The sequence below is a fragment of the Hyaena hyaena genome, unplaced genomic scaffold, assembly GCF_003009895.1.
Source record: "Hyaena hyaena isolate Hyena2069 unplaced genomic scaffold, ASM300989v1 scaffold_1527, whole genome shotgun sequence".
In the NCBI taxonomy this organism is placed as follows: Eukaryota; Metazoa; Chordata; class Mammalia; order Carnivora; family Hyaenidae; genus Hyaena; species Hyaena hyaena.
In genome coordinates, this window is record NW_024082165.1 from 204,494 (window position 1) to 225,072 (window position 20,579).

Here is a 20,579-nt window from a genome sequence, read left to right on the forward strand (position 1 = left end):
TTGCAACTTTAAAGATGCTCCCATTCCAGGGCTGGAGTCGTGAGCGTGTGGGCATAAGCTGGTGGTATCTAGAGTACACGTACCCAAGGGGTACACAGGACATGCCAATGGGGTGCATGGCGGATGTGAGAACTTGTATTTGAACCCTTCTGGTTAAAATTTCCACTTACTACAAATATATACAACATATTAGTACATAATATATTTATAACATAAATTTGTAAGTACAAGTCTGGTGATATACTTAAGCTTTTTACTGACACACTGCACAAAATACCACAGGCTAATAATCCAGTTAGACCAATAACGGCACTAATACCAAACCCAGTACAGTGCTGCTTGCACAAATTGTATGATTTGAACGTGCAAAGCTCAAACACACTTTACATTCTCAAAAACTGATTCCACTTCAACCAAGTGAATAATGAAAACCTAATGAATATCTACCAGTACACTGGAAATAGCTGTACACACAACTCTACCTCTCCAGCCTGTGCAGGGATATACACACACCACACCTAACGGTTTTCTCTATCTGGCAGATGAAAAACTAAATTCAATGGATGGAATCCTCAGTTTGTTTCTTCCTCCCAATCTTTTCCTTATACCCAAAATGACCTTCACCCTACCCTTTTGTGGCTAACATTTTGTGGTCAAAGGACATATAAGAAGCAAATAATATTTCTAGAAAAACTAAAATTTGTTAGTAATCCCTTGTGTGAGAACATATGGGGAAAGGGCATAAACCGTGTTCCCAGTTGCTTTCATGTTCCTTCAAAGCAGGTAAACAGAACTAAACTCAGTAATGATTAAAAACTGAAATGTGAGGGGCACCCAGGTGGCTCAGTAGGTTAAACGTCCAACTCTTGATTCCAGCTCAGGTCATGATCTCAAAGTTTATGACATGGAGGCCCGCACTAGGCTCCACACTAACAGCACAGAGCCTGCTTGGGAGTCTCTCTCCCTCTCTTTCTGTTCTTCTTCTGCTCATGCTTGGTGCGCGTGAGCGCTCTCTCTCTCTCTCAAAATAAACAAACTTAAATAAAACCTGAAATGTGAAATAATGAAATACAGGTATGTGCAAATTCACAGGTTATACGATAATACTTTGTGTCAACATTCCTCAGTGTCATAAAATGCATGGCAAGTGGGTGGTCTATAAACGATTCCGTGAATATCAAAGTTTTGCAAACAATTTTAGAAACCATTTTTTGTTAAGTCAAGTGAATAACAATATCTTAATTTATGTTGAAAATTTCAGTGTAAATTTTTTTCATTTTTCAGATCAAGCTATGCCTCAGAAATTTGGAAAATCTCTCCCACATGAGTATCCACATCTACACACACACACACACACACACACTCTCTCTCTCTAACTCAAAACACCAAAAACCACAGTCATAGAACAATACCATGGTGCATTTCTTATTACAAAACTCACCAATCCCACTGATGAGGACTGTTTTCCGTCTATAAATGCCTACTCTTGTCAAATAAGCCACCCTATAAAACTGCCTAAAATTTAATTAAAAATAATTATACCAAATATTCAGCATTAAAGATGATTCTGAAAAATCTCAATTTTTCCAAAATCTGAAGTAACAGTAAGCAACGGAGATGGGGGTGGTAGGAGCAACCCAAGCCTGTGAGAAGCCTGGTCGGTTTCTTAGTTTCCTCCAATTTAGTCCACTCCTGAAGACCACAAATATTTAATAGCAGAAGAACAAAGATTCAAAATCTATAGAAACCTAAAATGGTTCCATGAGCCAAAAACTGAATATATCATTAGTTTAACTACCACACAAGAAGATTTACTTAAATATTTGCTAAAGGAACATGGGGCGCCTGGGTGGCTTAGTCGGTTAAGCGTCCAATTTTCGCTTAGGTCATGATCTCGTGGTTCGTGGGTTCGAGCCCCACATCGGGCTCTGTGCTGACTGCCAGTTCAGAGCCTGGAGCCTGTTTCAGAGTCTGTCACTCCCTCTCTCTCTGACCCTCCCCTGCTCACGCTGTCTCTCTCTCTCTCTCCTAGAAATAAATAAAACATTTAAAAAAAAATTTAAAGGAACAGATTCTTGTTTCTTAATAAACACTATTTGGAGGAACACCTTAAGCCCTCTGGCTAAAGTTTCTCCTCAGTGGACACAGAGCACTGGGTTTAGAACACTGGTTGGGGTGAGGTCCGGAGGGATGACTCTCCTCTCCTAGGAGGAGCCGTACTTGAGAACCTGCCTCATCTAACCTCACTCACAGAAAGGGAAACTGAGGCCTAGGCAACTAGTCAATGACTCACCCAGTCACTAATCAAAGTCTCCTAAATGAACTGTATTTTATACCAACGGCCATCCTAAATAAAGATCACATATTTTGTTCCTCATAGAGTTTGTTTTTGGGTTGTTGTTGGGGTTTTTTTTTGGAGGGGGGAGGCAGAGAGAGAAAAAGAGAGAGCATCTTAAGCGGGCTACAGGCCCAGCACAGAGCCCAATGCAAGGCTCCGTGAGACCATGACCTGAGGTGAAATCGAGTCAGACACTTAACCACTGAAAAACACAGGCACCCCTCATTCCTCACAGTTTTTTGACATTAATTCTGAACTTTAAAAATATTTTTTATCTTAAGGACTATGTTTTTTGACCTCTCCCTTAAATTCTGTGCCCAAAGTAAGCGCATCCCTCACCTCACTCTCGTCCAGGCTCTGGACAGAAACCTTGAACTAGCCAACTGTTGAAGGTGTGGGGTAGGGTGACAGAAAGTAGGGAGGAATCACCCTGCTTGCTGATAAAAAACAAAGGTAATCTTGTGCCTCAAAATGTGGGTTCTAAAAACACAGGGAGCTTTCTCTCTTTTAACTGATGCTTATCAAGGGCAAGCCTGCCTACTAAAGTGAAGTTGGGGACCACTCCAGTCTGATGACAGCGGCTCCCTTTGTATCACAAGGTTACTAACACCTGGTAACACCTCTGAGTACAAGTACTCCAGCTAGTCTTTTCCCATTCTGAGACATGGACTTAGGAAAAAAAAATCTCAAAGTGAGAAACAGTAGACAGAAAACACACATGGTTAAAAAGCAGGAAGAAAGGTAAGACTTTCAGACAAATAGTAGGAGTCACATCTAAGGGATTAACCCACAGGTGAACCCTTAACAGGTCCACCTAAGCACTTTTAAAACACTACCAGAGAACAATTTACTTTTTAAGAGAAACTCTAAAGCACACATCAAAACGGTGAAAGTACTTCCACTCTGAAATTTATGGGGTCTGAGACACCGCGCTGGCTGAAACATCACATGAAGCTTGGTTAGGCTCTCATCTGGTTTTTTCTCTTTCTCCTCTCCTTCCCCACCCCACAACCAGCACTGCAGAATACTTCTTTCCTTCCAGAGCTGGTCCTTTCATTTATTTTTAAATTCTTGGCTGCCCTGGAGAGCCCCAAGTGCTCACTCTGCCCGCTCTTCAGAAGAAGAGAGGCCCAGAGAGATAAAGTGACTGATCACACTCGCTGGCTGTGCACTTGGCCTCAATCAGGAGTCCTGACAACAGTTTCAAATTTTCTTTTGTTCTTAGACCTATTTTAACCTGCAGATAGTATTGCTCGGTTGGCTACAACTTTCTACTGACCCATGGCAGTGATCTCCAGAGACCAGTCGGGACTGCGAATTTTCATGAACTCTTAGAACATGCACTGAGGCCGGATGTGATTGTGTATCAAGATGTTGTCAGCACAAAGAGCGAGAGAACAGGAGAGACACGCAGCCAGGCAGACTGGGTCACCCCACAGGCCCAAGGGTGACTCTATCACTGGCCTCATTCTCCAATGGCACCAGGGTGGGTAAAGGAATGAAATTCTAGGGATGAGGGGACCCAAACTCCAGCTTCAACAGAAACTTGGGCATCACAAATCCCAAACTCTGAACACACTCCCAGAGCTGCAGGCAGAACAAAACACCTACCCAAACTACCGCACAGGATAGGGCTAATCACTTTTCAAAACTGTTAAGTACCATACAAATTCACGCCACTAAAGACAACTTATGGCGTGGCTTTATCAGCACACTAAAAAGATACACAAGTGGAATAAACAAGCTTATGTATGTATTTACAGTGCATCTTGTTCCAAAACTATCAAATGAGGTAATACCACATGACAGAAAACAAAACTTTAAAGATCACACCTTCAAACACACTAAGCACAGCCCTCAAAACAACCAGACTCACATTAACCTGCTATTTTCTAACGTACCCTAACACTTTGGTGGTATCAGAACTGCCTCATGTTTCATGAGATGTCTCCATCTCTCCTGTATAGATATACCTAAAATTTACAATCTACCTGGAGAGATGGACAATGATCTATAAAAGACTCAAAGAAAAAAAAAATCTGTCTTCGCACTACAATAGAAAATTTAAGTACCCATTACCATCCCCAGTCCGCTGACTGTTCAGTAACCAGCCACAAATGGCAGCAGGGAAAGTAAGGGGAAGGCTTATCAGGAAGTGTTGACACAACATAAACATGGACTGTGGGCACAAAACCAAGTAAGGAAACCACAATTATACCATTCTCGATTTGGACACACTTCCACTTTAAAACTTCCCGACGGAAAAGTCAGTGGTGAGATTTGACACGGAAATCTCTACAACTCACTCCACCGACAAACCCGCTGAAAGGTGGATAGAGAGAGAGTAGTCACACTGCAGACAAATCTTAACAACATTAAAGCTCTCTCCACGGAAAGTTTCCCCATCGCTGCGTTTTTTTCAATAACAAAGATGTTGTCAGAAATGACAATTTTTTGCGTCCCCTGATGATGCCTTGCTAGCATTTGGTTATAAGCCATAAAGCAGGACTAATTTCAGCCTGTCAGGAGTCTCGCTAATGCCCAGTTTCCCCCCAGAGAGAATTCCTGTCAAATCTAATGAGAGCTCCAAAGGCTCTCTCTACAATATAATGAGCACTTAGGCCATGCTGGTGATCAGGCGGCAAAAAGCATCAATTTGAGCCTGGCTACACCCTGGGGGCCAGACGTCACCAGTTTTAATAAGAATTATGATTACTAGCTGCACCAAATGCCTCCTCAGAACTTATTATTAATGTGTGACATTCAGAAGGATGTTTTTCAAATGTAAGGCCACTTTAAACTGAATTATAGTACTGCTTTGCACACCACTCTAGTTAAGGGTCTATCAGCATTTACAGTATAAACTGAATTTCAGGGGACTTAATACCCTACCATGAAGAACATGGCATCTCTCAGCTTTTCACATTTTTCAAATTACTGAGCCAATTACACACAGCATATTATTAATGCATACTGGTTCATGGATGGACAATATATACCCACAAATGCCCAACAGAGTATAGAAACTCATTAGAAACCTATTTTCACACCACGGGGCTCCTGACCCTCTTCGCCCCTTCTTCCTTTTTCCTACTTGATAAATAAAAAAGGTCACGTAACCTACAGGAACCCAGAAGAATTATACACCTCCTTTACCTCCCCAATAAATCCTGCACCAGCATACAGCATCTCACAAAGGTGGGGTTTCCTTGTAAAAGAGTTGGTGAAGTTATTAAATTCTTTGAGTTTATGAGTTTAAGAAAAAGCTCAGTCTCCTCTTACCCTTCTACAATATTTGTCAGCAAAATATGTGCCTTTAGGATAACTTAAAAAAAAGTGGCAGGTTACAACTCTTCACCCAGTTTATTTCCATAATTCATTTAAATGACCATACATCTTCTTGCCCAATTACTATCAACAAGTTACAACTGCCTCAACCAGACACTAGCCATTGAAAAACACAAAAAACAAAGGCACAAGCCCAACATAATCTAGGCTACCAACTCTGCAAATCAGAATAAAATCAGCATTTTTAAAGGCCCAATTATATTATTAATGAAGGGCCTTGAACTTAACTACCTCTTTCCAAAAACATATCTGAGAACAGATCTAATATACAAGAAGGTAACTTAACATTATGAAATCTATGATGAATTAAAAATCAAAGAGTGCGGAGTTACAAAAGCAGAATTCAACTCTGAAACACACTTGCTTAATGAAAGTCTTTGAATATAAGGAAGATCTGAAGGCTGAACTAATCAATTTCTCCACTGTGCCCCAGCCGGTCAGCCATGCTCTTTAATTTAATGAAACAAGGGTCTGAGATGAAATAGCACATATACATCAAGTAAGAATTGTATTGTTGCACTTTGAAATGTGTCCAACTGTGCAACTTCATCTGATGATAATTTTTTAAGAGGCAATCGATTTCTAAAAGACTTATTGTACCAGCGTCTTGATGAAAAAGTGAATGTCAGCATATCTCCAGAATACTTACACCCTGCCATTAATGCTTTCTTTGGCAGACAATGACTACTCAATCGAGGGTCCTTTGGGCTGAGCAATCATTTAGCTTTTCTTCTCTTATGAGGTCCTTAGTGCCTTGTTCCAGCTCAATACTCTTTTTATACACCATTATAGTAGCCATAAGTGTGAATTTTATGGGAACTTGCAAACTCATAGTCATAGCGAGAGCTTTCCAGTCACTAATCTTTTCATGCTTTTAAAACCACTAGGACTGAAGCGACTCCCAACATATGCTGTGGCCATAAAAGAATGCTTTTTCACCTCCATATCTGCATCAATTGAAGAATTTTTCAAAAAGATGTTTGCTAATAAGCCACTAAGCTTGAGTGTCATTTTATGCAATCCCAAAGCACAAAAAGAACCTCAGTTAGTCATATACATTTTTTTAACCTGATTAGGGAACTCCCAAATATCCCTCTTTCCCCCAAAGGCCCACACTGCATTCCAAACATAAGATATTCTGAATTCCAGAATGCTCCGGGATACCCAGATCTTTCAAGAGGAGAATAAATCTATCCAGGTGGAAAAGTCAACTCAGAGACTCAATTTCCATCAGTCTATAAACAGGTTAGTTCACATTTCCAAAGCACCTCTCACCTAGTCATTTAAAGATTCCATAATAGTCAAAAAGCAACCCTTGCTGCAAAACACTGTCACCAATTCACAGGAAGGGAAACCAAGGCAGACAACCAGCATACAAACCCTCCCCACTACTGAGAATAAAGCCAGGTTTATAGAATCATCACTGGTTTCTCATTTCAACTTGAGATTTAACTAAAGCTTACCTGTTTATGCATTTCTATGTTTAATCCGTAAGACATTTCATAATACTGCAAAAAGAAGAAATATCAAGCATTTCATTAACTCATGTTTTGTCATGTTAAGAACATATACTTGCTAATATTATATAAAAAGCAAAAAAGGATAATCTTTGATACCTACCATCACATAGTGCCTCTGCATTTCTGTCTTTTCACTCGCCAGTTTCTCACATTCCAATTTAAGGCTACAAAAACAAAACAGGCAACTTAATGTAAACATTATGTCACTTGTTTTAACATCTGCCTCACATATTTGCACTTCAAATAAAAACACAGACCAATTTGGAAAAGCCATAAAGTATCTAGGTAAACATCCAAAAGCTTTGTCCTTGCATTTAGTAAGGAAAAGGGATAAGGTGAACAGTATAGGGTATTATCCATTTAGCTACTATTCTTCTCCTTCTTACTGTATACCTGGTCAGATGCCAAGAATGAAATATCTGTCAAGACCTCTGACCTTCCCAGAAGACCAATTCCTCCTCCCGGTCGTCTGTTCACTCCTACTTCCCCACACCAGTTTGCTCCTTTGGACTCCACCAAAATCTGGCCTTTCTTTGCACAATTCTCAGCCTCAGACCTAGACTGTACTACCTTTGCCAATGCAAATAGTCTCTAGGTTTGAAAACTGTACTTATAAAGTTATTTCTACAATTGTTGGTCCATTTTAAAACCTTTGGTTTTTAAATCCCTGCCAAAATATGTTAAGTAGCTGCTGCAATAAAGTGGTTTGAAGTCCTCCTTGCTTGGTAAACACAGAGTGGGCAGGTATGCCTCAAGTTCCAGAGATTATGATCTTCAAGCCGACAAAAGGTCAATAATCAGAAAGCCTCTGACAAAATAAAAAAATTCACACCCAAGCATCTGTGTGCTTTTTCTCAAGCAGGACAAAAATAAAAACTGTCATTAGTTATCTCTTAACTCTAAACAGTTAAAACTTCATAGAAACAAGGGAAGACACTAACATTTCTGGAAAATCCACTATGAACGGGGTGCTTTTTAATCATTTTTCATTTATGAACCTCTTGAAGTAGGTCTCATTAGATGAACAGACTTGTATATAAATGAGACTCAAATCCCTCATCCTACCCGAACCAACCAAAAATGACGCCCAAGCAGGGGAGTTTTACTCTACACATACCCACCCCCATCTTCACCAGTGATGGGCACAGCTATCAGCATCTAGCCTTCCATGATGGACTTTGCTTCAGACAACCCAATCCTCTAATATGGCAAAGAGCGATTTCAACATTGGCTTTGGCTCCCTAAACCTGCACTCCAGGGCTGGGGCATCGACTGAACCAAGGTTTCAGCTCAGTTTGTTACAAAATAAATAAACGAAGCGCAAATATTGACGGTTCTCATGCAACTCCTAAATACTCGAAAAAAGACTCCCTGGAACAGCAGCAAACGGGCAAAAGGGAAACAATGGTAGGAGGAGGAGACTAGAGAAGAGGCGGCCCGGGAAGAACCTGGAAAGGGGGTAACTTGAATGACAGGTCTTAACTGCGACTCCACACGCCACCGCCTGGACGCAAGTACTAAGTACAGCCGCCACCGCCACCAGGCAGGGCGAGAAGGGGCACCGGGCTGCCCCTGGGCTACTGCTCGCCCAGCGCGGTCGGACACGCACCTGTGATACTGCGCCTGCAGAAACTGGAATTCCTCTTTAATCCGGTCCAGGGACTCCGGAATAGTGAACTTGAAGGGCTGGCCTGCAGCCTGGTGCGGCGTCTGGGGGCGACCAGTGAGGGGAATCGAGGGACCAGAGGGCGGGCAGACAGATAAAACAGCGAGTCAGAGAACGGAGAAGTGGGTGGGACATAAACAAAAAATAAAGTTAGCAGTGGCAGGAAACGGAGCCCTGAACTCGAGTTTGCTCTGCACTTAACGGAGGGAGGAAGTGGTCCCTCGCCCGATCTCGAGCCTCCAAAGAGATTCGCAGCTTCTTCCAGCCTCCAGGGCGGGTCGCAGTACGTGCACCCAGGTCGCCTGACTGGAAGGACAGGGGCTCCCGGGCAGCCGGGGAAGACCAGGCCAAATTGTCATCGAGGACACCGCCCCCCCTCCCCCAAGGGAGCGAAAATGACCCCAGGGATCAGAGTAGAAAAACAACTCCCTAACGCTCCCAGTTCCCAGAATCGCCGGGGCCATCCCCAGGCGCGCCGGAACGGGGGCTGCATTGACATGTAAATAGGCGAGACAAGAAACAAAGGGGTGGGGGCGCCCTACCCGCCTCAGGGAGGCGGGGGGTCCGGGGGGGGATGTCGCTCCGAAAAAGGAACCCCAGCCTCCCCGGGCGCCCCCACCCCCCCCGTCTAGACGTCAGCTCCAAGGGGGCCCAGAGTAAAGGGGGAAATAGTTTCAGCTCACTCCCAGGCCCAAGAGGAGAGGGTCCGGGACCTACGTAGCCTTGTACCCCTAGAAGCTAGGGAGTCCTCCAGAAATGTAACAGGGACCCGTCTCCCCACTGCTCGGAAAAAGCGCCCATCCCCACCTCCCACCCCCCCATCCCAGCTCCTCCAACCAGCTCCCTGCGGCGCCTCACCGGGTGCCGGCTCTGCGGGAACATCGCTCTGGCGGCGGCCGCAGCTCTGTTTCCGGACAACTCAATTCTCCGCTCAATTTCCAACTTTAATCCCGCCGAGGAGAATTTCGCCGAGAAGCCAGGCAGAAACGAGGAGCGCGGGGAGCGCGCTGACCACGCACGCAGGCGCGCTCGGCGGGACGCACCGGCCCCTCGGCGCCCGGCTGCTCCGGCTCCCGCCGCCGCGGGTTCCCTCGCTCAGGGCCACATCTTGGGGCGCCCCGGGCCCGGCTGCACCAAGAACCTGCGCGGTGACGCCGGCGCCCGAGAAAAGGGCGCGGGAACTGCGATCCAACCCGCGGGCCCCGGCCGCCCCGGCGGGGAGGTGGGGGCGCGGTGATTCCGGCCGCACTCCCCTCGGCGATCCGCGTGCGCGGCACCCTCCCGGGGCAAACAAATCCAAGCGGACGGCTTTTCTTCGCTCTTCTCCCGGTCCGCCTCCTCTCCGGGTGTTCCCCGCGGCGCCGGCCGCGGGTGAGGTGCAGGTGGCCCGGCGCCCCCGGCTAACCCCACACAAACAAACCTGGCGACGTTAGGGACCCACCACTGCGGGGCCGGGCAGCGCCTCCGGCCAGGCGCTCGAGGGCTCCCGGGAGGCGGCGAGGAGCGAGGTCCGGGGAGCGGCGGAGGCTGCGCGCTTGGCGCTCCGAAGCCCCAGCCCGGGCGGAGGAGCGCGGGATGACGACGAGGCGGGGAAAGTGCGGAGGGCGCGCCGGGAGGCGGCTCGGCACGCCCGTGCGACCGACACTCGGTGTTCTCCCCGGTTGCACAAACCCTCCAGGCCTGGCGGGGCTACGCCACGGAGGGTAGTCCCGCAGCCGCTCGCTGCTCCTCGAGCCCGGGGCGCATCCGGGCGCCGCGCCCCGCGCGCACTCGCCCCGCACGGCCGGGCCGGCCGCTCTGGACTCTTCCTCCGAGCCCCTTCCTCGGCCCTCTCCGCAAAGGGCGCTCCAGCCCGCTGCAAAGTTCTCTCACGACCCGGGGGGCGACATCCACGAGACGGTGGGGGAAACGGCAGGAGTGCGCTCCGCAGCTCGGCCTCCCTACCCGGCGGGCAAACTCCGCGGGCGGGTCGGGAGTAGTCGCGGCGGGGGTTAAGTCGCCGCCGGCCGGCGGAGGTCCGGGCTGGTGGCGCGGGTCCCGCCCGGCCGTGAGAGAGTGGGGGTGGCGCAGTCGGCTGCCTCAGGGACGCGGGGCACAGGGTAGCCGCCGCAGCTGCTGCTCCTGCAGCCGCCGCTCTCGCCGCCGCCGCCCGCGCCTCTCGCGCCGGTTACATTAACACGCGGTTTCACACTCCGGAGCTAACCAGCGCCGGCCCCGCCCAGCCCCGCGCGGGCGGGGGGCGGGAGCGCAGAGCCGGCGGGGGACGTGGGTCCGGGCGGTGGCGGGGGGGAGCGGGGAAGCGCGCGCCAGCCAATCGCGTGCGCCGCGCCCAACGTGGGGCGCTGACGCGACGCGTCCCCGGAGCCTATGGCAGGAGAGCACCGGACGGACCGTCCTCCCCCTCCTCTCCCACCCCGCTCGCTTCCATCTCCGCCGTCTCCTCGGTCTCCCCTCCCACCCCCCCACCCCTCCTCCGCCAGCCGCGTCCTCCCGGGCTCTGAAAGGAATTGTTCCTGGAGGAGCCGCGGGACGCCGAAACCAACCAATGGGAAGAGGCGAGACGCGGAGATTGGCACTGTGGATGGGAAGGTCGGTGAGAAGGAGAGCGGCGGGGCCGGGCTGTCAATCAAAGTAACGTGGGGCCTGCGAGGGAGCGCGCGGGCGCGCGCGGGCGGGAGGGCCCGGCGAGCGTGTAGCCGCGGAAGCTGGGGGCTCGAGTTTGCAAAAAATCCTTCCACTTGTTTACTTTCCCCTTTCATGGAAATCCTCAGATCTCCGTGAAAGTAACTCACCTAACCGCATAGTTTCTTATGGGGTGCGGGGGTTCGGAGTGGGAGGGGTGGTGGGTCGAGCCAAACGCGTTTTTCCGTGCTTGCCCCTTGTTTGAGGCTCTCCTCTTTTGAAAGTGAGGTCACATTCGAAAATTTATCTGAGGATTGTTTTTCCTTAAGCTGCCTTTTCGCGAGGAGTGGACTGTGCACTTGGTGGAAAATGCGGCAGCGCCTTGGCTGGCGTACGTACACCGGCCGTCTAAGACGAGGCTTTTAATTTTAATGCTTACTCCTCTCTTTGCACCCAAGCTGGTAGGGATTGGCTTTTATTGGAGCATTTCAAACGACTTTGCAAAAAAGTTGGCCTGCTTTGGTTTGGCGGGAAGGATGCCTAAGGTGCTGCCGGGGTAAAAGGCACGCGCGCCCGAGTCGCAGATGGAGGCTTTTGCCCGCGGCGCGAAATTTCTGGTCCTTGTTTTAAAAGTATGGACTTCGCCGTCTTGGGAGTAGGGGACTGCTGAGAGTTTTAGGGTCCTCTCCGCAGCTTGACCACGAGTCTGGTAACAATTACTAGAAACAAAGGGAGACAATGGGATAAACGAGTTTTGAGACGAGGAAACCTATCCTGCGCACTCTTAGCCCCATACTTAGGGTGGGATCCCCGGACTGAGCTGCGTAACGAGCCAAATGGGAAACGTTGGGTGCGTGACGTGGCTAAAACTCTAATGAGTGGAACTTGACCTAAAAGACATTTTGAGGTTTTAAATAAACGGGGCATACTGTTTAAATCTCCAGTTTTGTCTGTTTCTCCAAATACACCAGCCAGCAGAAAATCTTCAGTATTGCCGCATTTATATTTTTGTTTAAAGAATAGTTAGCTTGAGCTATTGCCACACACGATTGGCAATACAATCGTATTGTGTTGTGTAGCCAAATGGTGGTGAATTCTTCCCTAAGAAAGACCCATCTTCTGCAACCATTGATCCTACGTTGGAATATACTTAACAGATTTTTGGTATTAAGAGCCCCGCGTCCTCATTATTTACTTTAAAGAGACTTATGAAAAGGCATTTATTTAAACAGAAATACGTTTTATTCGAAGGTAGGCTTTCTCCGAGATCTTTTTCTTGAAATATTAAAAGAATCATTTTAGATAATACATTTCACTGTAGGAGTTGATTTTAAATATGTATGATATTGATTTGTCTATAATTGCATCAATCCCAAATATCAATTATAAATGAAAAATTAAAGGAGCAATTTTAGCCAGCCTGTACAAGGCCATAGTAAATTCTTAAACAAGTTTCGGCATGTGGTTTTGCAGTGTTCTCATTAAGTGGGGGTGGGGAGGGGGTTATATTATTCATTTTGCTAACATGGAGAATGAAAAGGAAGCAAGCACTGGCCCACTTTTCCCGAGTTAAACTGAGTGACGACTCAAGCAGGTTTGTTCCTCATATAGGACTTTTTGAAATAATATGACCCATGGGCAACTAAGCTTTGACTTTGGCAACTTGTGTTCCTTGAAATCTTCGTCTCCTGATTGGGCCAGTCGCTGGTCAGTTCATCCCATAATCAGCCTCAGGACTGTGTAGAAAGAACTTGGATGCCACAAATATGCCTGCTGGTCCAACCGGAACAACTGAGACTTCTCCCTGGCTTACCCAAGCTTTACTTTGATTTACTGGCACACACTGGTAATTAGGTTTCAACAGAAATTAAAACGGTGTATTTTGAGACAGGAGCCTTCTGAATTCCTCATAATGTAGTATCTGGAGAAGAGAAAGAGTAATGATTTTAAAATTGGAAGACCTTTAATTGTGTGCATAAAGATGGTTAGTTTTCGAGTGTATCCCATCCTCCTTGACAGAGGGAGAAGGCTGGGCCCCTTTTCAAGGTCATATTTTTTCTGTGATTGTCATGCTATAATAATTATACTACAAAACTCTCATCAAACTGCATTACAAATGATGGTGTTTAAACAATCAAGTAGCTTTAATCTTATGTTTTAAATAAATAATATATGTGCAGATTGTCTACAGCCTGTTTAGAAGAAAATAATCCTACTCATGAAATCTGTAATTTTAGTCTTCTATTTAAAGTCTGTTAACTGTAATCTTTTTTACCTTTAACATATTCATATGTTGATGATGTTTTAACATGAAATGATATTAAGTACTCCGCTTCCATAGAAAATTGTCTCTGAAAAAAACAATCCCCTTTTTGTCCTCTGCAAAGAAACAAAAAGATTGCCAGATTGTGTATTTTATCATTGATGCATATTTAGGTATATTTCCATTCATTTGTTGCTGACTATCAAATTTTCATAAGTCATGAAATGGCATAAGTCATTACAAAAATTAGATGTTATATATAATATAGGTTCTAGACAAAATAGAAAACACTGTGGATGCTGGCCATAGAAATTATGCATCTTTTAAATCTATTACTTTTATATTTGAAATGAATATTTCAATTTCTGAAGTTCACTTGTTATTTTCTCTTGGAGGTTACTTCTTATATATTTTCGCATCTGCCTTTTTTTTTAACTGAAAATTTCCTTAAACCTGAGAATGAAGGGTCCAGAAGAAATTTTCCCAGCATTGCTTTATAACCTTTCCCCCCACCACCTCCTTACCAAAGAAAAGGGCAGGATGGGTGTGGGGCATGGAAGAGAGAAAGCAAAGAAAGAAAAAAAAATCAGTAGCAGATCCATGCAGCAGTAAAACCTCAAATAAAATCACATCCAAAGAATCTCTTGTGGTTTCACACAATATGGTAAAATTAGAGATTGCAGGAAACCAACTAAATTAAATTGGGAGCATTTGAAGAGAAACGAGCAGAGTTTATGAAAATGACACATTGACTGACCAGTATGCTTTTTTATCAACAATTTCTTTGTTAAGATGCAGATCAAAGGAACCTGCATATGTTTTCATTTTGTTCTAACTAGAAAATTACATCCAGATGTTTAATAGGCATTTGGTTGGTTTTTCAGCATTGATTAGATATGTTGGTTCTGTTTGCTTACAAGTGTAGCCGGATCATTAGCTAATGCAAAGAAATGTTTGCTGTGAGTTGCTAATTAGGGCTTTTGGAAACCCTCCATGCTCAAGAACAATTTGTACAGTGGCCAGATGAACTTGAGGGACTTGAGGAAGTTGTTTTCCCTTCTCTGGTAGGGTGGGGAGAAGCAGACAGACCCATTCCCTAATCTCGCTTTGCCTATGGGGATTGGGATGCTATCCCTGAGGATTAGAGTGCAAATAAATTAGGAAGAGACCACACAGGCACTCCCAAACACTGAGATCAATGTGCCTTTTCTGGAACCACCACCATGTTGTCTTTGGGAGTGGGAGAAAGTGAACATCTAAAACGCTGAACATTAACATGTGGAAGATGCTTGGTGCTAATGTTATCAAATACACAGCCTTTTTAAGTATACTTTAGAGACAGATGGGAAAGCCCTTTATGATAAACGAGTGTACTTGAATTCATTACTGTAGTACTTATAATTAAAAATGTCTCCTTTGCAGTTTCAGTATTTGTACAGTGTACAAGAGACCAAGCTTGGGAAGGGGAAGGCTGGGGCTAGTAGAAGGGATGGAAGGAGCAGAAATTTGGAGCCAAGGATGAGCCTGGGAGGAAGTGCAGTGTTTACTTTCACAGCCACTCATTTGTTTACCTTGTTAAAGCCCCAAAACTTGTAGGAGATTAGCCATTCACATGGTATTCAAATAAACTGTTTGAGAATTTGAGGCACCAGGCGGATAAACTTCTTAGCTGGCCAGTCACGTTTTTAAAAACACTTGGCCTGCAGAATAACACCACCTCCGTGGAGGCTGAACTTTTATTTATTTAAGTCTGTATTTCTAGAGAGGTATCCGTCCAAAATAGCCTGTGTCTATAAGCCTTCATAGAGGCGCAGAAACAAACGCGACTAGAGCATTTTCTACCCCATATTCATGAGCCTCTAGGCCCCATCTTATGTCCATGATGGTACGCTCCAGTGTGTTCCTATAGCTTCATGATTAGTTTTCCTTGAAATAGTAAGCAGAGGGCCTTTCGATCAGAGCTCTCCAAGTCTTTGGGGAGCTGCCCTTGAAAAGCAAAGACAGTATTTTGGGGCAAGATCAGATATTTCCTAGAGCTCAGACCATAACATACCAGTATGTCTCAGTGAAGTTAGCAAGCCCTTGCCTCTTTTAACCCATTCTAATGTCTGATAAAAATTTAATTTCATCAACAGAAGTGAGGAGTCATTTGGTAGGCAAAAGAAAAAAGTAGTTGAAGGAAGCACCTTTGCTGCTCCTTCTGACCTGTTCACCTAACAAGAGTCAGCCTTGACCCCTGAATGCTGTCTGTGATGACCTACCTTGCTGTAGGCCTTGCACTTGCTAGGAAATCAACATTAAACAGGGACACCTCTCCTTTGACCTTAAAAGCTTTTGCTTTGGCAGTATCGTTTAAATAACTTTTCTTCCTGAAACTAGCAATTGTTTTTGAAGAGTTGAAGCTGGAGTTCAGCTAATCTCTGATCTCTTGGTGTTCCTCATGGTTGAAGGCGGGTGAGCTCTGGGAATAGATAAGGAGTTAGAAGCCTAGGCAATATTCCAGATGCCTTCAAGGTCTCTAGAATGGACATTTTAGGCCTGATGAACAAGTCACATGACATAAATACAGACTGTTGGGACATTTCACAAGACAACTGGCTTGGAGGGCCTGGGTGGGTCAGTCGATTAAGTTGATTTGGGCATGAGCCCCACATCTGGCTCTGTGCTGACAGTGCAGAGCCTGCTTGAGATTCTCTCTCTCTCTCTGCACCTCTCCTGCTTGCACTTCTGTCTGTCTCTCAAAATAAATAGATGAAAAAAAATTCTTTTAATAAAAAAATTTTTTAAAAAAGACAACTGGCCTGGGGACTTTAAAAAGTCAATGTTAGGGGCACCTGGGTTGCATGTCAGTTAAGGTTTTGACTTCAGCTCAGGTCATTAACTTACTTAGCACTTAGGATCTGTTTCAGATTCTGTGTCTTCCTCTTTCTCTGCCCCTCCCCTGCTCATGCTCTGTCTCTCAAAAATAAATAAATGTAAAACAAAAATTTTTTAAAAAGACAATGTTAGGGCCACCTGTCTGATTCATCAGAATAGCATGTGACTCTAAATCTTAGGGTCCTGGGGTACCTGGGTGGCTCAGTCGGTTAAGCATCTGACTTTGGCTCAGGTCATGATTTTGTGGCTCATAAGTTCAAGCCCTACATCGGGCTCTCTGCTTTCAGCACAGAGCCTGCTTCACTTTGGATCCTCTGTCCCCTGCTCTCTGCCCCTCCCCCGCTCATTCATTTTTTTTTCTCTCTCTGTCTCTCAAAATAAATAAACTTTAAAAAATAAGTAAATCTCAGGGTCCTGGGTTTAAGTCCTAAATTGCATGTGGAGCCTAGTTTAGAACAAATAATTTAAAGTCAATGTTATGAGTGTAGGGAAGGGAATGAGGAAGAGTATTCCCTAAAAACAAATCCATTATAATGGAAATGCAATATGTGAATCTGTATTGGCTCCTTGTTAAAAAAAAAGGAAAAGAAAACTAGCAACTAGAAAAGACTTTCTTGGGTGGGCAATTTGAATGTGGCCTGGATATTAGGTAATAGGGAATTATGGTTCATTTTCTTGATGTGAGAAAATTCTGGTTGTGTAGGAGGATGTTGTTCTGAGAAGATGCATGGCATGCAACTTCAAATGATGTCTCAACCGCAAATAACGAGAGTGTGTGCAGAAAGAGAAACCAAGTTTGGTGAAGGGTCTACAGTCACAGAATGTGGGGATAGAACCTGTAGCTACTCCTGTTAATATTTCAACTTTTCTGCATGTTTGAAATTTTTCATGATAAAAAACGGGAAAACCACTTCAGGATCAGTGTTCCACCTTATTCTTCATGTTTTAAAATGGGAATTCCCTTCATAGTGAAAAAAGATTGATTCATAATGTTTCCAGTTTTTTGTTTTGTTTTGTTTTATTTCTAGGAGACAGAGAGAGAGACAGCATGAGCAGGGGAGGGTCAGAGAGAGAGGGAGACACAGACTCTGAAACAGGCTCCAGGCTCTGAGCTGGCAGTCAGCACAGAGCCCGACGCGGGGCTCGAACACACAAACCGAGAGATCATGACCTAAGCGAAAGTCGGACGCTTAACCGACTAAGCCACCCAGATGCCCCTCCAGTTTTTAAAAGTATGAGAAAAAGTGGTGTTGTGGTTTTTTTTTTTCCCCTCTGATCATGGAAAAGCTGCCATAGTGATAACTGAAGGATTACCCACTACCTCTGCTCTGGATCTTCTTTTATTATTTATGTTATTTTTTGTTTCTTTTCTCTGCAGTCTCAAATGAACCTTAGTGATCAATTAATAGAAAATGGAAATCTTTAAATAAATTAGCACATTACATTAGTAATCCTCAATTGCATCGTTTTGTGGGCCATCAAACTCAGAATCACCAGAAAATCTACTATAAAACAAGGAAGAAAACTTTATATGTTAAAAATAAGGTAGCAGCAACTAAATTTTAATTTATTATTATTTTTTTAATCATATTAGAGAGAGAGACAGAGTGCAAGCAGGGGAGGAACAGAGAGAGAGGGAGACACAGAATCTGAAGCAGGTTCCAGGCTCTGAGCTGTGAGCACAGAGCCCCATATGGGGCTCAAACTCATAAACTGTGAGTTCATGACCTGAGCCGAAGTCGGATGCTTAACCAACTGAGTCACTCAGGAGCCCCTATTTTAATTTCTTAATTCCCATTATAAGTAGTTGTTCTGCTGGCCTTTTCATCACTTGAGCCTCTCAGTGAAATTTATAAATTATTAGTTTGATTTTGAAATTTCCGTAATATTTTTAAATATAATGCTGAAACAGATGATTGCTCTATACTAACCTTTAAATATTAATCATAAAAGAAATGAGAATAGCACTAAATCCCGGACACTGATGTTATGCTTATCTAGAACCACAGAGGCACATATTATGATGTGCTAATAGAGTTTCCCAAAAAAAGTGACAAGGAATTATCTAAGAGTCCACAGTTGGAATGTCCCATCTATCTTTTCTTTTTCTTTCATTGTAGCTGTTCAGTGTGTTTTTCTTTTTCCTATCACCATTATGTTTATTGAAAGGAAAAATTTCTGTGACAGTGGTAAGCAGATTCAGGTTGCTGTGTGAACAGATGAGATGTACAACTTACAGTGAAAACCTTGAGTACCTTACAGGGAGGCAAATAGGAAAATACAAGGAAACCACAACTTTTCACACACAGATGAATCAGTCCATCCAATGTTTCTAGTTGCCATCCACCTAAGCAACGAATGTAAAATGAAAATGATAAAAATTACTGCTTCACTATGATGGAAAAAGCCCCCAGGGGACAGAGTTACCATTCTGGTTTCCCCCATTCTCAGCCTCCACACTTCAGAAGAACTGGCAAGCTACCATTGGCACTTGAAAAAAGTGTTACAAAACACTGACAAGTATTACAGGAATGTTGATTAATGTAAACAGCCTGCCTCAAGGAATAATATCTTTCTTAAGAAAACTGGTTTTCCAATTAGCATTTCTATGGAGACAGGTATCTCCAGGTAACTCCAGGGAGTGTTTCAAGAAGTTATTTGTCTTTGTTGGGGGGGGGGGGGGTCATCATATTGTCATCTTTATTTTCTGAAAACTTGAAAAAAGCGACTGATAGGTTAAAAAGTCAATGGGCCTTAACAAGGAAGGAAATTCTGACACATGATACGATATGGACAAACCCGCAGAACATTATGCTAAGTGAAATAAACCAGACACAAAAACAAATGCTCTATGATTCCACTTATATGAAGTATCTAGAGTAAGCAAATTCATGAACAGAAAGTCAAGTTGAAGTTGCCAGGGGCTGGGGAGAGGAAGGAATGGGGGACTTACTGCCTAAGAGGTTCAGAGTCTAATTTTGCAAGCTGTAGAATCCTCTGTATGTGTGGTGGGGAGGGAGCCACAGTAGTGCGAAAGACACTGAACTGTGCTTAGCTGATACGTTTTATGTTACATATATGGTACCAGTTTTGTTAAGTCAACAGGATTCCGTTCTGCTGTGCACCAGTTAGTTTTATAGTGGATTTTCTTCCTATTCATTTCCTAAATTTGTTTATACAAACCATTGTTTATTGAGCACTTACTATGTGTCAGACATTCTTCTAAGCGCTTCACTTATTTGTGTTACCTCATTTGACCCTCACGTCATTTTTACTGGGCAAGTACTATCATCATCCACGTTTTATGGACAAGAAACCTGAAGCCCGGTACAGTACTTTCCCAGAGTCACAGTTGGGGGCGGGGGGGGGGGGGGGGGGGGGGGGGGGGGGCGGGGAAGAGCTGGTTTTGAACCCTGACACTAGGGAAAGCTCAGGAGCCACTACCCACAGCTGAGCACTCTGTTACCCTTTCACAGTGCCATTTCTCACTCTACTCTCACTAGATTACATCCCTCATTGACCTACTGATGGAAAAAGGTTTATATGTATTTTGCCCACAAGCTTGGTAGGATTTCTTTTGGCACTTTGGAGGTAAGGTTGATACTTTAAGAATTTATATTCCTGCAAACAGAGCTAACAGCTGCCTCAGGGCTCTGGAATTGTTCCCGCCAGCAGAGAAATGCAGCCACTTTCAGCTGTGTGCTTTTTGGCAGCACCCAATCCATACCCCAAATCGCAGTTCAGCAAATAAAGGCAGGCTCAGTAGCCAACCAGAGCAGAGGAATGAGGGAGACTGTGAGTCTTCATTCAGTTAGAACAGCAGAGCAACTTGTTCTTATCTACAGTTTCACAAATGATAACTCTTTTAAAAATAAAAATACAAAATTAGACCATAGATAGTTCTGTGATTAATAGTGATTTGAGATGTGCTGGTAGCAGATGACT

The 20,579-nt window shown here is 44.5% G+C and overlaps 1 protein-coding gene across 4 annotated transcripts in view; it reads right to left on the minus strand.

Moving 5' to 3' along the window:
* TLE1 (TLE family member 1, transcriptional corepressor) overlaps nucleotides 1–11,010 on the minus strand; it is a 90,726-nt gene extending 79,716 nt beyond the window's left edge. For 3 of the 4 annotated variants that reach the window (XM_039224061.1, XM_039224059.1, XM_039224058.1), the window contains exons 1-4: nucleotides 9,731–11,010; nucleotides 8,816–8,916; nucleotides 7,307–7,370; nucleotides 7,150–7,194 (exon numbers count right to left, since the gene is read on the minus strand). In XM_039224061.1, the coding sequence (XP_039079992.1) occupies nucleotides 7,150–7,194; nucleotides 7,307–7,370; nucleotides 8,816–8,916; nucleotides 9,731–9,754 (234 nt within the window). In that variant the 5' untranslated portion in view covers nucleotides 9,755–11,010. The remainder of the gene's footprint in view (nucleotides 1–7,149; nucleotides 7,195–7,306; nucleotides 7,371–8,815; nucleotides 8,917–9,730) is intronic. The other variant, XM_039224060.1, reaches the window with a different exon arrangement.
* Between the last annotated feature and the right edge of the window lie 9,569 nt (nucleotides 11,011–20,579).